We start from the raw sequence: 14,818 nt of genomic DNA, 5'->3' as shown, positions 1-14,818 counted from the left end.
TTTAAAGATATTTTTGCAAAAGATGTCTCAACTTTGTGTTGCTGGAATATATATATATATATATATATATATATATATGTATGTATTATTCGTGTAATAATATATATATATATTAAACATTATACATTACTTTATTTTTTATACAATACACAAAGTCATCTCTGTATTCATGTAAATTCATCTCTTGTTCAAAACAATCGCACAAGAGGTTAGGCGAGAGCTAGAACACGTGCTCTCGCGCGATACCTTCGAAAAATCGTCAAAGTTATCAGGAGAATAGGATTCACCAAGAGGTTAGGAGGAGATTGTCGATTCAAAGTTCCCGCCTTTCACGGGGAAAGCATATCAAACTGAAATGAGTTGCGAATTCGGATTTCAAGAGCTACGTTCGCGTATTAGGAGCGCATGATACATAGGAGCTCAAATAGCGGAAAATTTGAATGAGATTTTATTTTACCTGATTGTTTTTTATTAATCCGCTTGGAAAGGAAAGGAAATAATTAGAAAAAAGGGAAAAAGAAAGAGAAATAATAAGAAAATAATTATTTTTTCATATTCGCGGCATGAAAAATGGGGAACGTTTCAGTCACGGCATCGTTACGCGATGCCGCATTAACTGGTGCATAATGTTAATGTTTGCACCATTTCAAAGGTAGACACTCGGCGATGTAGTTCACTGAATCGGCGATCTCTTTATCTTTGGCGCGCGGCGTTGCGAAAAGCTGTCACAACTAGGCCGTTGTGACGCGACGCAAGGTCGATTTCGCCAGACCTCGTCTCTATAACCTCGCGAAAGAAATTGGGTGGAAAAAGATGATTTCCACTGTTTCGCGGCAACTTTGATAATATATTTTTTTATATCACAAGTGATGATATATTTATCGTTCGCGCTCGGTCGAGTTATCGCTCTCATTCGTGGACGACGAACAATTGCGCGAATCCGCGAATTGAGCAATGAAAATCCGTTTATTTTTCCATGATTTTTTGTCCACGACATGCACTTGCAATATAAGATTGCGCACATTGAGACCTTTATTATTATTTCAATAAGCTTGTAATTGCTTAATATGTGTTTCGAATCTTGTTGATGTACATATAATAAAAATTTCATAATAAATTGAGAGTCGTTCGAGGATATAAGATTATCGATAAAAAAAGTACCATGTTATCGAATATAAGACTAGATATGATTAGATATATCATCACAATTTATAAAAAATCGTAGGAACATTTTTAAAAAACGATTTTGTAGGGAAAGCTTTAAGCTTTTATGATAGATAGTCGAAAATTTGCTCAAATTTTTTTCACGTGACAGACTTACAAAGTGAGAAAAAAGTTTTTCACTTTTTCAACTCGCATAGTTTTGTATATACAAAATTACAAAACTCACATAAACTCAAAAAAATATAGTAAGCTTTTCAAAAAACTTTTCAAAAAGCTAGAGAGCTTTCAGCTTTTAAAACCCTTATTTCAAATTTAAATTTTGATCATTTTTAACGAAGATATTGATTTGATGGGGAAAGTCTTTTTACCAATTTATAAAGGGACTTTTTCCCTAATCCAATATATATTACAATATTATGACTGCATACTTTTAATTTGGGAATATTTTTCAGAATTTATGTTGCAAATATCGAAAATAATAATCGGTGCAGTCATACATGCAGTCATGCATTCTACATCACGAATAAACCACTTGACCAGCAAGTAGTTTAATTCTAGTTGCTATGTCTCGTCGCAAGATGGCCGTAGTCTCAGCACAAACAGAGCGCAAAGTGTCGCAAAGTGCGAAACATTCGACATTTAAAAATGGCGAGGCTCTCGATATTGTTTCGTGTTATCAGCGCGGCGAGATTAAAAAGCATTGTTGGGTGTATATGTTCATTGATATAAGTACTGTTATCTCGCCGCATCGCATATTTTAATACAATTGTATTAAAAAGAAAGCCATGGTTTCTCTCGTTGTCATTGGCGTTATGTCATTGGCCGTTATGAGCCTGGGAATTGTTATGGACTGGACCTACGTCCAGTGTTGTTTTCTCTACATTGTATTAACTTGCTCCTGCTTGCTTATCGGCCCGTTAATCATGATACTGATCAACATAGCTTTGTCGCCTAAACATCAGACTGGCACTGGAACTGTTAAAACTATTGCAGAAGTGGACGCCTTCCACAATATGTTGATGGTACAATTGAAACACGATGCATCGATATGGAATACTTTCCATTTAGATCCAGTTCCATCAATGTAAGATTAACTTTAATCTCCGTTTTATTTCTCTTTATTTTTTCTGAATCTCTGTTTAATTTACTGACTATCTTTTTTTAATTCTTAAAATTAGAAAAAAATATAAATCGTAAATTGAACCGAGATTAAGGTAATCTTATGTTGATGGAACTGAGTTTAAATGGAATAGAATACTTTAGGCCTAGTTCCATTATAAGATTAACTTCAATCTCGATTCAATTTACTCTGTATGTTTTTCTAATTTTAAAAATTAGAAAAAGATAAATAGTGAATTAAATCAAAATTATAGTTGATCTTACATTTGAAGAACTGGATTTGTTCGCAAGTAGGCATAAACGTCTTTCTTTCTTCCATGAATAACAAAGACAAAACGATGCTTGTGTCAACTTGTATTAACAAATGAAAAGCTCAACAAATAGGCCTGTAATTCTTTTTAGCTGAATTTCTTGTATCATTCATTTATTTCTTTTTTTGTTAGAAAGAAAAGAAAAAAAATGAACGCAAAAAGTTCATTTGGAAAGAACAGGCCTAAATGGTTATCATTGTTCATTCCTGATTATTGGCTTTTCAGAAAGGATATGAGCCTAAATCAGCCAGCACTAGGAAACATACACGTTATCCTGTTGTTTTCACACGTCTGGTGGATGGTGCCCTGCAGAATCTTCTAGATTTGATCTTTCAGGACTTTGTCGGCTTCTGGTTGAACGATCTGGCCTTTGGCTCCGAACAGCTGATAGATAACATGAAACAGGATGTGTGGGGCGCGATACAGAGCCTACACGAACGCTTGTCGCATGTTGACCACACTAAACTAGTGGTTTGCAGTATAGTGAATAAGCTTACTTTTCACTTCGAGAAGATCCGGATAGCTCAAGCGGCTTCGTAAGCGTCTCTTTTTATTGGCGTACTCAAGACGAGAAACAACTTGATTTATTTGTCGCATTTAGGTCGGAGGGAGAGGATCCTGTATTTATTTTGTCAGCGCATTTAATGTCGCCTGTCGCTGAACTGGAATATTTAAGGAAGATTAGCGAACTTTATATCTTATTTTTGTTACCACGCAGTTACTCCCTTTCTCCAGTAAAATTTCTTTTAAGAGAAGTTCTCACATGCAAAAGTAAGCATTTTTTGAAAATTATCAGTTACATGACTTATTTCTCATTGACTTCTTTGTTTTTTTTTCAGTCTTAAAACCGGCGATAGATTTAATCACGGATCCCGATTATATCAATCAGAAGATCCTGACATACATCGATCAACAGCAGCTTGCTGAAGCGATGCACAGGAAAACATACGAATACGCGGAATCGTTCGAAGATTTTATCCGGATGGTCAAAAGCACTAAGGATCTAGAAGTTCTCAAACATATTAGATATAATATCGTTACCGAGATTATGCAAGCTACCACAGTGCAAAACGTAAAACGAGCTCAAGGTTTGGATCTTGAAAATAACGCTCTGGGAAACTCCGATGCCATTCGAGCGAGAAAGTTAAAGAGGTATATCAGTCAACTGACATACGCTAAGAATACGTGCGAGTGTCACATGCAGACATTGGGATGGGATGGATATCCTCGTCAGGTAGAAAGTCTTATTCATGTTAGTTACGGTAACATAACAATATTTCATAATGATATTTTTTTAGGATTCAGACGATATATGTAACGCGACGGAAATCACGGAGGGCAGAATACTTCCATTGCAAACGATTCTAGATAATGTGACTGGCCGACGATATCTATCTCAGTTTCTGGAACAGGTTGCTAGTCAAGGATTGATCGGTTACTGGGCGGCAGTGCAAGAATTACGGGCCGCAGAACGATCCAATTGGCATCAACTGGGAGCTGAGATCTTTTACACTTACATCAGATCACCTACCGCCGAGATTAAGGTGGATAAAAACGTACGAAAGCGGATGGAAGCTTTTTTGTTGGGCGATATGGGACCTAATGTATTTTACGAGGTCCAAGATAGCGTCGTCAAGACACTCCAGGAGAAGTATTATCCATCGTTTCTCGTTAGCGAACAATATAAGAGCATGCAGGAGGCATTACTTAATGAGAGGGCAGAAGGTCAATTATATTTTACATTATATATTTTTAAAATTAGATTTTATATAAAAATTTATTTTAGTGTAATTGATGTGAGTGATTAAAAAATATATGATTTTATATATTATATTTATAAACTTCTGTCGTGCATCAGGTTTGGTTGAAGACCGCGAAATTATTGATGGTACATTGTCGGAAACTTCGACTTTGCTCGTTGGTGAACGATCGAATTACGCTCGTAGCAAGCTAGATCAGCTGCATGAAAAATTAAATAACAAAATGCAAGCTTTGCAGGCGCTCAAATCTTCTCTCAAGCCCGAGAGCAAAGTACTTAGCATATTGGCAAAAGAGGTCGAATGGCTGCAAGGTGAAAAGCGACAGTTGGAGGCACATTTAAATCATACGGAAATGTGGGCCGAACATCTGGGTCGTTGGAGAGCCGACGTGCAGAGTGCAGAGGTAATTTAATACAAATTTTTTTCTGTATATATAGAAAGATTTTTTTATGATTCTCTTATTGAATAGATGCCTGATAACGGGGATCCTCCACAATTTGTACTGGTTGTCCATATGGCAGAGGATGAAGACAATGATGAAAGCATATCTAGCGGATGGGTAGTGTTGAGAAAACTGCAAGACTTTCAAGATCTTCATAGAAAATTACGTCAATTATGTTCTAACGTTAAAAGCCTGGACTTACCTTCACAGCCTTTAAAGTTTTTCGGAAAATCTGACAAGAGCACTCTTGATAAAGCTAAGATGCAAATACAAAAATATTTGAATGTAGGTCCTTAAATGTGAATCTGGACTATTTTATTAATACTGTTTGCTTTATTAATTGGTTTATTAATTCTTATAGTTTGTTTTGGAGGACGAGAGGCTTAATCAAAGTGAGGCATTGTATACCTTTCTCAGTCCAAGCTCCGAGCATCTTAAAGCTGTGGTGGCACCATCTCCCAAGAAATCTCGCTTTTCTTTGTCCACATTATTTAAAACGTACGCGTATACTAATTTCATCATATGATCATTGATCTATTTCCTGACTCTGTAAATCTTCATAACAGATCTGTCGGTAATAACGAACCACGCGACAAAGAAGATGAAGAAGATTATTCGTTGTTGCTGGACGATAGCGAATCGGGCCGTACTGGCACAGACACCTATTTAAATGTCAGCAAAGATGCGATCGCAGAGCCGTTGTATACGCTTCTTGGAGAAGTTTTCGATTTAAGAGGAGTATTTCGTTGGCTCAGACGATCACTCATCACTTTCGTACAGATTACTTATGGACGTACTATAAATAGGTGAAATGTCGCGTACACAAAACTTTATTTGCCTTATAAAACTTTTAAATACTTTGCTTTTATGTTTATTTTATGTAAATAACTTTTTTAATTTCTTAATTTTTGTAGTTTAATTATAAGACAGAGATATTTAATAAGATACGTTAATGTATCACTGATTTACAGGCAAATCAGAGATACCGTTGCATGGGTGTTTTCCGAACCGATGCTTCATTATTACATACAATTGTTTACGAGAGCATGGTGGCCGAATGGGCAGCTCGTATCTGAGACCGTTCTTCGCACTGACGAAGAAAAGTTGAAAACGCGAGGCGAGGCACGTAGACAGTTTCTCAACAATGTACCTGAAGTATTAACAAATCTAGTAGGAGCACAAAGTGCTCAACGTGGCGCGATTAAAGTTTTCGACTCCCTGCAAAACGTGAATCTGAATAAGCAGCTATTTTACGTAAGTCGATCAGCTTGTAACCGTCTCTGTTTCATCGTCGAAATATACGTATATAGATTCATTTTTTTTACTGATTCTTCTTTTACAGGATATATTTGAAGTATTAATGTATGAAATATTCCCAGAATTGCAGCATAAACAATGTTCCTTAACGAAATAAAGTATCAATGTGATATACAATGAATATACGATCCCATTTCATTCCTTTTAGCGGATCTTATTGTACATAATTTTTAAATGCAGTAAAATTCAAAAGTAAATGATTACTTGCGAATATGTCGCTAACATTGAGAAAGATATTTACACACTTCTAATGTGGATAACGTATAATAAACTACACGCCACGCTGTATTAAACTTTCCTAAATATATTAGTTCTTTACAATCGAAGTTGAGTTTTTGTAAGAGACATAACAATGTATACATAACATTTTGCAAAATCAATTTGAAAGTTTGCTAAGTCACATATTAAGAAATGAGCAGCAACTTAAAGCACTTTACAGTTACCGCAAAATTGATATGAATATATCACTATATTTAAAAGCGCTATTAAAAAATTGCTTGAATGCTTAATTGCTAAATAAATATTCATATAATAGTAACTAGAGATGAAACTTAAGAATACCAACAAGATTAACGTTATTAGGATAGAAATATTAACTTCATGTGTCTGTTTCTCATTAATTTTAATCTTTATATAAGGGTATAAAGTATAAACAATTGAGCGCACATAATTTGTAGTTTCAACAGCATTACTGTATATCTCATGTTTCTATAATACACGGTTAATACATTTTAATAGCTTTTTGTGATAAAGAAATATTATACGTAAATAATTAAGTATTTACATCTGTCGCTTTACAAAAAAAGGATTAGGTACATATCCGAAGGAAAAGTAAATAGCTGATTCGAAGTTTACTAAAATACTTTGGCCAGATACATAATATATAATATTCAACAATATACACATATATATAAGCATATATATATATATATGTATATTTTATTTATAAATAATATAATATATATGCACATATGCATTATTTAAAGAATTATACAAGAAATGCAAAAGTAGAGCAAGTAAAAATAAAATGTAATGGACGTATAAAAATCTTGATAAGGGCAATTATCTCTTTCATAAGTAATACCTTTATCATGCTATCATTTGGGTTCGCGCTCTTACGAATATCGATTTTACGGTAACTATATTGACAAAGTATAAATTCTGTAAATAGATATGTACTACTGACATTTGGATTCGAGAAATATGCTCATATAATGATATAATATTTATAAACGTAGGGCGCGCGCGCGCGCGAATAAGCGACAGAGATACGCATTATATAGGTAAACCATACCACATACCAATATAAATTTTCTTTTCATGACATTAAAAATAGCGATTGATATAATATTATAAAGAGTTAACATATTCAAACGCATTCAGAATAACAATTAATCGCGATTTCGCAGTCATATTTAAGGAAATATAAATGATCTATTTGCTTGTACTGTGCAATATTGCTAAAATTTTGGTAACGTGTTGACTAGATACAAGCAGTTTCGAGGAATAGAAAGAGTATTCCCAAGTAATATAGGAACGGATGAAATAGTAGTAGTAGTATATAGAAAACTTGACCTATCCAGAGAAATCAATTCACTGTACAGTGATAATCTTTCTCTTTCTTCTATTTGCTACATAACTTGTTTATAATTTACTTTCTTTAACAATACTTAAAGACCAATCTAAAAATGTTAAAATGCAGGAAACTGTAAATATGTTTATAAATGGTACTTAGTATAAGTAATGAATATGTTTTGTCTTTATACAGGGTTGCGTCTGTGTCCATTCGAATCACAGTATATCCAGATGGCAATAATGTTCTGTTGACTAGGCGAACTTGTTCTTTATCACTTTTGCTGAGATACAGAGGAGACTATGATACCTATTAACTTCTTTTGATATATTTTTCAACATTTAACTATTTTTCCTTTTTTTAAATTTCAAATATATATTTGCAGAGATTAAGCAAAAATTTGTAGAAAATAGCACATCTTGATTCTCTTTTTTAATCATCATTCATTTTTGTCTGAAATTTATATTCATAGGGTTCTTAATAATAATGTTTACATTTAGAAGACATTCTTGACTAGATGCTACCTATTTGTGATTGTTCCAATTTTGCATGAGCTTAAAAATTTTGTGGGCATTCGTGAACATCATTATCAAGGTACAAAGATTTGTTAAGTAGATTATTCGGAGATAATCTTATACAATCTTTCGAAAATAATCTTGAAATTTCATATTCGTTTCTCTTTAGAAAATCTCTTTTTGTAACTATATCTGCCTTCCCATATACATTCCAATAGTATGGATAATTTATTTTATTTTTTTTTACAAATTTATAGATTAGATATGGAAAATATTCTTCAAAGCATGCTATGCAAACACAGTGTCCTTGAGGATATATTTTTATATATAGCAGAAATACTTGTTCATCGAGAAATGATAAATTTTTATTTTCCCCTTTAATTACTTTTCCCTTCGTAAGGATTGTATGTAAAAACAGAGATAAATAATCTTCATCAAGTCCATAAGCTGTTGCAGCCTCTTTTATTAAATATCCAAACTTTAAAATGTCTTCAATTGCTATCTCATATCTATATAATTCAATATGGTTTTCTAAGTTTTCAGACTGCATTATAACAACAACCTATGAAAAAGAGAAAAAAAAAATAAAAATACATTCAAAGGTGCATGTCTCTTGAAGTAGTTTCATAAATAAACTAACAATTAAAATTATAAAATCTCAGTCATCTAAACTTGTTTGTATATAAATTTTTTTAACAAATTGGAAAAAAGTGTACTTAAAAACTAAAAAGAAGATATAAATAGTAAAAAATACTTACGAAATATTTAGTCTCGATCTTTAAGGATGAAAATTAAATGAGTACAGGACATATACTTAGTCAGATTGTAAACACGTAACGACTGAAGCGATATTATCAAGCAGTCAAATTTAAAGACTCTTTCAATGTTAGGAAGATAAGTGTCATGTGTCAAGATACATGTCCCTAGGCGTCATAGTCTCCTCTACACATCTAGAAAAAACTTATTTGTTTTCTTCCTTTTACTTGGCAGTGAACTCGGGCCAATAATTTATATAATAACGTTGCGTTAATCCTTCGAACAATCTCTCGAGCCACATCGGTAATCCATCTAAAAGATCTTGATATAACATGTTTCCACCCTACAAGAAACATTGTTGGTAATGTGATAAATACTGAAAGTCAAGAACATTCTTAATTATATTGTCGTATACCTCGTCTTGATCGGATTCGTTGGAACTGTCAAAACCGATAAAAGCGCCTGTTTCCGGATCCTCCGATTTTTTGGCAAGTTGCTTGGTCATTTTTTCCATACGCTATAATATAATACAATTGTTTTATTTTCAGATAACAACAGATAGACAACTTCAAGGAATTCAGATTATTTCGATAATACATACCTTAGAACTTTTACCTTTAGTACATTCTGGATGTTTGGCATGGTACATGCAGAAATACTTTCGATGTCCATTTAAGGACAAGACTGTGCCAACGCAGTTTTTGATATTTATGTTTAATTCTTTCTGGTCGGATAAAACAAGAGATAACAGTTTCTTGTACCAATCAAGACCCCTTTCTAATGATAGATGTGCGAACATAAGCGTTTTATTCTTTCTGAAAAACGGTTTATGATGACACTCTCTTTCTCATATTGTCGTTAATATTCATATATGTAAAATTTCATATAATTTGCAACATAGAGTAATGAATAGAAATAGGAAATGCTAATAACAGAGTGTACCTATAAGGCCACACAGCTTTATGAAAAGCTGGTAATAACTTTAATCGGCTTTGTGCGTCAACTAGCAGAACGATGGTTCGGCATCCTGGTTTCAAAAGCCGAACTAATCCATAGTATTTCTCCACGCGTAATTCGTGTAATCGTAATTGCGGCTGCGATGGAAGCGACTTGATATTGTCTTTGCACTGAACATGTTCAGACTGTACACTTGCTTCTTCTAGTTTACTGAATATAAAAAACAAAATGTACAAATTCATAAATATATATATATATATATAAACACGTATATGATTTAACATATATAATTATATAATACATTATATAATTATATAATTATATAATTTATATAATACACAAAATACTATTTTTTCGCAACATATTAATTTAATGTACATAATGTATATGCTTTAAGTGAATAGTAATTTATTATTTGGCAAAATTATTTAATGATCTCTACTAAATCTTGAAATGGATTAATATTCTGCAATATCAAAATTAAAAATCAGAATGTATTATATTACTTTGCTAATTCTACTCACACTAAGTATGACATTCCATATCCTGCAACTCCTATTAGCATGAGAGTAATCAGCACCGATATCAAAGGCAATATTTGCTCTTTCGTCAGATTATCTGATATATAATCTACCGCTAATAATGCCCTTCCTATCAATCTGTCTACAGTGCCCTAGAAAAGTATACTAAAGTATTAATATGGCATATTACTAAGGTCGCGTTCGAAAACTACCTGAATATCTCTTGAATATCATTTTATTCTTATTTAATATTTAGTGAACAACAAGAATAAAATGACATTTGGAGACATTCGGATAAATTTTTTGAACGTAGCTTAACAATTTTTGTAAATCAGAAAGAATATTATGATTATTGTGGAAGCAGACATACCTGTGCATGTTCATCTGCCAATTCTCCTACAACAGCAGAATATGGTAAAGCTTCGGTGGTACGTAACAGCCTTTGTATAGTTTTCTCTAAATGTCTACGCGTCTCATTCCATATACGTTCATTCTGAATGGTCTCAAGCCATCCATGAGGAAACCATTCATACTTCAAGTGATTAGCATCTCGTCTCCATATGATGACGATATGTAATAAGGGTTCCAGTGGACTGCCTTCACCGGCTGACAGTGCTGATACAAACTCAGGTTGCGTATCTTTGAATACATATGCATATCTGACACGTTCCGTGCTGTGAATATTATTAAATAAAATATTTAATAAACATATATAAAAATTACCATTATATATCTTTATTAAAAACTGTATTATACTTAAAATGGACTTAAATGATTAATAATTTTATAATCATACAATGTATTAAAATAAGAATTTGTTTATTAGATAGACATTACCTGTAAGATGATTCTAATGCCGCTTGTCTAAACTTGTGCCTAGCTATGTCGTGCAGAGGATTATTCTGCTGCGATATCAAAACAGCGCACAATCGCTTTTGCGGCCTCAGCCATTCAGGCGGACATATTGAATCTAACATAGCTTGATTTGAAAGTCTCGGTAATAAGAGAAACTTATTATTAGCGATAACATTATGCATGGTTTCACTGGAAATATCTTTCATACTAACAGACGCCATAGGTTTCTCAGAATTCTCGTTAAAAAGCAGTAAAGTATCTAATTCGCCTGAGATTTTGTATTTTGACGTTATGTTCTTAGTTTCTGGTACGCTAATCTATAAAAAAAAATATTTAAAATGATGATTAAAGGATAATTTGAGATTTATTAACATTGATTATATGTATATCATAAAACATTTTTTTTTACCTGAACAAAGCCAAAAGCTACTCGATCTCTATAGTAAAAGGACGTAAGCAAATATCGCAAGCGAATAAAGTCTCTTTTCTCAAATATCAAAGCGCGTATTCGGTTATCCGTCCAGCCCGATAGGAAATTTTCTACGTTGTTATTATTAATAGTACTTATTAATTTATATGGTAGCCTACTTCGTACAAATTCTGCAGAAAAATAAAAAAACGGATTATTAGTTCGCAATTTGAGAATTTATAAAATGAAACAGCGAATAAGACAAAGTATACATTTTTAAAGTAGTAAACATACCAACAACTTTTTGAATGCCAAACACAGATTCCTTGTAGACACTAGTGCGTCCGTCTACGATAACAACGAGACACGGAAGAGAGTGAATGCCGAGCCTTCTTGCCAAAGTGGACTCTTTCTTAGCGTGTGCTGTAGCCAAACCAAGTCCCAGAGGTTCCAACTCATCGATTAATCGTCTCCAAGTAGGCTCCGCTTGCAGACACATGTAGCACCAGTCGGAGTAAAATAAGATTAAATATGGCATACGGTAAGTCTTGGGCACTATTACATTCTCGAACGATCTGTAATTTACGAAGCATTTAATGTAATTTCAACAGCGACAAATCGTTGTGACGCGTGGAAATACATACCGATATGTGATGCTCATTTTATGGAACAATGTGATGTCTCTGCTTTGATAGTGAAATTTAAAATTACCGGTAAACAATTCTTCCAATGGATCAAGAACATTGAAGTGACTATTGTCTCTCCTTTGCCTGGGTATACCTTCCTCTGTAATTCCATGATTATCAAACTTTCTTCTTCTCTCTGGATCTGTCAAAAGCTAAACAGTTTGTTGCGATAAGTTAATTTCTTCTCGCTACTGCTCCTCGTACATTTTAGATAAGATATATAATTTACCTCATAAGCTTTTGTTATTTCTACAAATTTATCCTCGGCCATCGGATGATCAGTTTTATCCGGATGCCTAAAAAAAAATCATGTTTAATGTATAAAAATGTTTTATACCTAGAAAGAGCATGTTTCTATCCAGATCTGTTTCTAGCCAAATCTGCCAAGAGCAATGTATTGTAAACTGCGTATCGCATGTTATGGGTGAGATCTACTTTGCAACACTAAATGAACATCATTTGTTCTTGTTTCACACTTGGAACAAGGATAAAATAATCTAGCATTGTAGCAAAAATAAGAGCATTGTAAATGTCAAATAGAATGAATCTTCATGCTACAAAACAAATTTGACTACCCAATCAGAAGAAAGAATTTTGCTAATTGATTAATTCAAAAATGTTTCAAGTCATTTATGGCGTCAAGTAGGCCTATATTAGTAGCAACAGTCAAGTACAGTTTGCTGTTTTTCAATATTTGAACTATATTAGAAAATCAGCAGGTCCTGCGTAATAACATGACAGCTCTATCTATTTTTTATGATTGAACTAGCATATACTTGTACTTAAAATAGCTATATATTTGAAATTTGGCAGATAGATTAAGCAAGATAGAAAATTTTTTAGTACAGCCCAGTGCAGTGACAAGAACAGGCTTCACAATGATGTATGCTTCATTCCTGCTGCATATCTGTTATTATATTAAGATTGGCAAATCATAGTGAATTTGATCATTCGCCCTACACTGGATCAGTGTTAAAAGCTATTTTATATAAAATATCTTAATGCAGTGATGTATAATGCAGTAAAACAAATATAAATTGATTAACTTTGACAATAAAATGATATTTTGTTAAATAACAATATCATTAGTAAATAGTTAATCATTTGAAATATTTATATACTTTTACATTTAACCTTGGTAATTCCATGTAAAGCAGCTTTTGGTATACACTGATCTGATGGCATAGTGCAAGTGATCGAATTCGCTATTAGTGGCAGAAACCAAGCTTAAAGAGGATATAATGGATAGGAGTCTAAAATCATGATCAAATTTGTTGGCAATTGCTGGTAGGCATACTGCTAGCATTTGGCTACATTCTAACAGCATCTGGATACATTCTAACAGAAACATATTAGGTACACCATTTACCATTCCTTGACGAGATGCTTATATGCCTTTCGAATGTCCTGCAACGTCGCATGCTTCGACACGCCTAATATCTTGTATGGATCACCCAAAGAATCGCCAGCAGCCGCCGGCAGTGTCAACTGGAGGAGCGCGAAAAGGCTCAGCAGCAGAAACATGTATCTCATTAACGGAACGACACTGGCGACTCGCGCAACATCGCCGTGAGTTTGCCGATCACCCGTCATTAAAAAATCAATCGACAACATCATTTGCGACACAGCGGTGGACCTCACGAGGATCTTCTCGTATGTGGCACTGTGCAGACTACCTCGTAGTGTTATGGACCCGCGTGACGTTACCGTTCCCTTAACACTGTTCGGCTGTCACTCACGCTCTCCGCTCTGGTCGCGCTCGGAATTAAATGGCATACTTGTCGTGTAAATCGTCGTCCACCTGTCGTTGTCGTCGTTGTATGGAACGTCACGATAACGTCGGCGAAAAGGAAGCCTTTCCTAATTCCTCACATCAACACTCCCCAAACTACAACCGCCATCATGTTGCACCGGAACGAAGGAACAGTAGGGACACCTCACATCAGATAGGCATATCCAGACATATAGATATTATAGGTAATAGGCCAGCAGGTTACTTACTGGCTAACAAGGTTTGTTTTTATTCCTGCATTAGACTGCACTAGAACTCTCTTTCTCGCTTTCGCCAAATCTCAAACATATGTCTATCTCCCTTTAAGTTTCAGAAGTGTACACCAGTGTAGTTACAGAAAACAGAGTTCAGGAAACAGAGCTCAGGATTAATGCCCATATTCATAGACAGACCTTGTACTTAAGGCTTCCTTAAATTTATCTTTAGATGCTCAGCAACCAATGAAATAATTCGTACAGTATCTGAAGATAAATTTAAGGAAGCTTTAAATATAAGGGTGAAATCACACAGTGCGGAAAACGATTGAGAAACAGAGAATGCGTCATAGAAGCAACCAATCAGCGCTATTCGGAATGATGCAGAAGAACGCTGATTGATTGCTTCTATGACGTTTTCTCTATTCCGCAGTCATTTTCCGCACC

At 34.0% G+C, this 14,818-nt stretch overlaps 2 protein-coding genes across 4 annotated transcripts; one reads left to right on the top strand and one right to left on the bottom strand.

The window, feature by feature from the left end:
• Nucleotides 1–1,775: 1,775 nt before the first annotated feature.
• LOC105146468 (sorting nexin-25) lies at nucleotides 1,776–6,234 on the top strand. 2 transcript variants are annotated; one of them, XM_011056757.2, is made up of 11 exons: nucleotides 1,776–2,186; nucleotides 2,820–3,130; nucleotides 3,196–3,365; nucleotides 3,434–3,828; nucleotides 3,893–4,319; nucleotides 4,453–4,757; nucleotides 4,824–5,081; nucleotides 5,158–5,294; nucleotides 5,363–5,602; nucleotides 5,768–6,050; nucleotides 6,139–6,234. In XM_011056757.2, the coding sequence occupies exons 1-11, from the start codon at nucleotides 1,950–1,952 to the stop codon at nucleotides 6,208–6,210; spliced, it is 2,835 nt and encodes a 944-aa protein (XP_011055059.1). In that variant the 5' UTR covers nucleotides 1,776–1,949; the 3' UTR covers nucleotides 6,211–6,234. The 2 variants fall into 2 exon arrangements, with proteins under 2 accessions (XP_011055059.1, XP_011055060.1); XM_011056758.2 differs by having other exon boundaries at nucleotides 2,110–2,248.
• A 162-nt stretch (nucleotides 6,235–6,396) lies between these two features.
• On the bottom strand, nucleotides 6,397–14,498 carry l(3)80Fg (dnaJ homolog subfamily C member 16 l(3)80Fg). Of its 2 annotated transcripts, XR_015544759.1 has the most exons (13): nucleotides 13,755–14,498; nucleotides 12,615–12,681; nucleotides 12,344–12,537; nucleotides 11,994–12,274; nucleotides 11,700–11,890; nucleotides 11,273–11,607; nucleotides 10,806–11,109; nucleotides 10,439–10,587; nucleotides 9,900–10,124; nucleotides 9,559–9,772; nucleotides 9,373–9,474; nucleotides 8,960–9,300; nucleotides 6,397–8,763 (listed from the first exon to the last, which is right to left on the bottom strand). XR_015544759.1 is itself a non-coding variant. In XM_087405201.1 (12 exons), exons 1-12 carry the CDS (start codon nucleotides 14,000–14,002, stop codon nucleotides 9,181–9,183), a joined length of 2,430 nt encoding a protein of 809 aa, XP_087261327.1. In that variant the 5' UTR covers nucleotides 14,003–14,498; the 3' UTR covers nucleotides 6,397–9,180. The 2 variants fall into 2 exon arrangements, 1 of the variants encoding a protein (XP_087261327.1); XM_087405201.1 differs by having other exon boundaries at nucleotides 6,397–9,300.
• Nucleotides 14,499–14,818: the final 320 nt, after the last annotated feature.

The sequence above is a fragment of the Acromyrmex echinatior genome, chromosome 4 (assembly GCF_024713525.1).
Source record: "Acromyrmex echinatior isolate Ae372 chromosome 4, ASM2471352v2, whole genome shotgun sequence".
NCBI classification, from domain to species: domain Eukaryota; kingdom Metazoa; phylum Arthropoda; class Insecta; order Hymenoptera; family Formicidae; genus Acromyrmex; species Acromyrmex echinatior.
The sequence above is the reverse complement of the archived record's forward strand: the minus strand, read 5'-3'. Positions and strand labels throughout refer to the sequence as shown.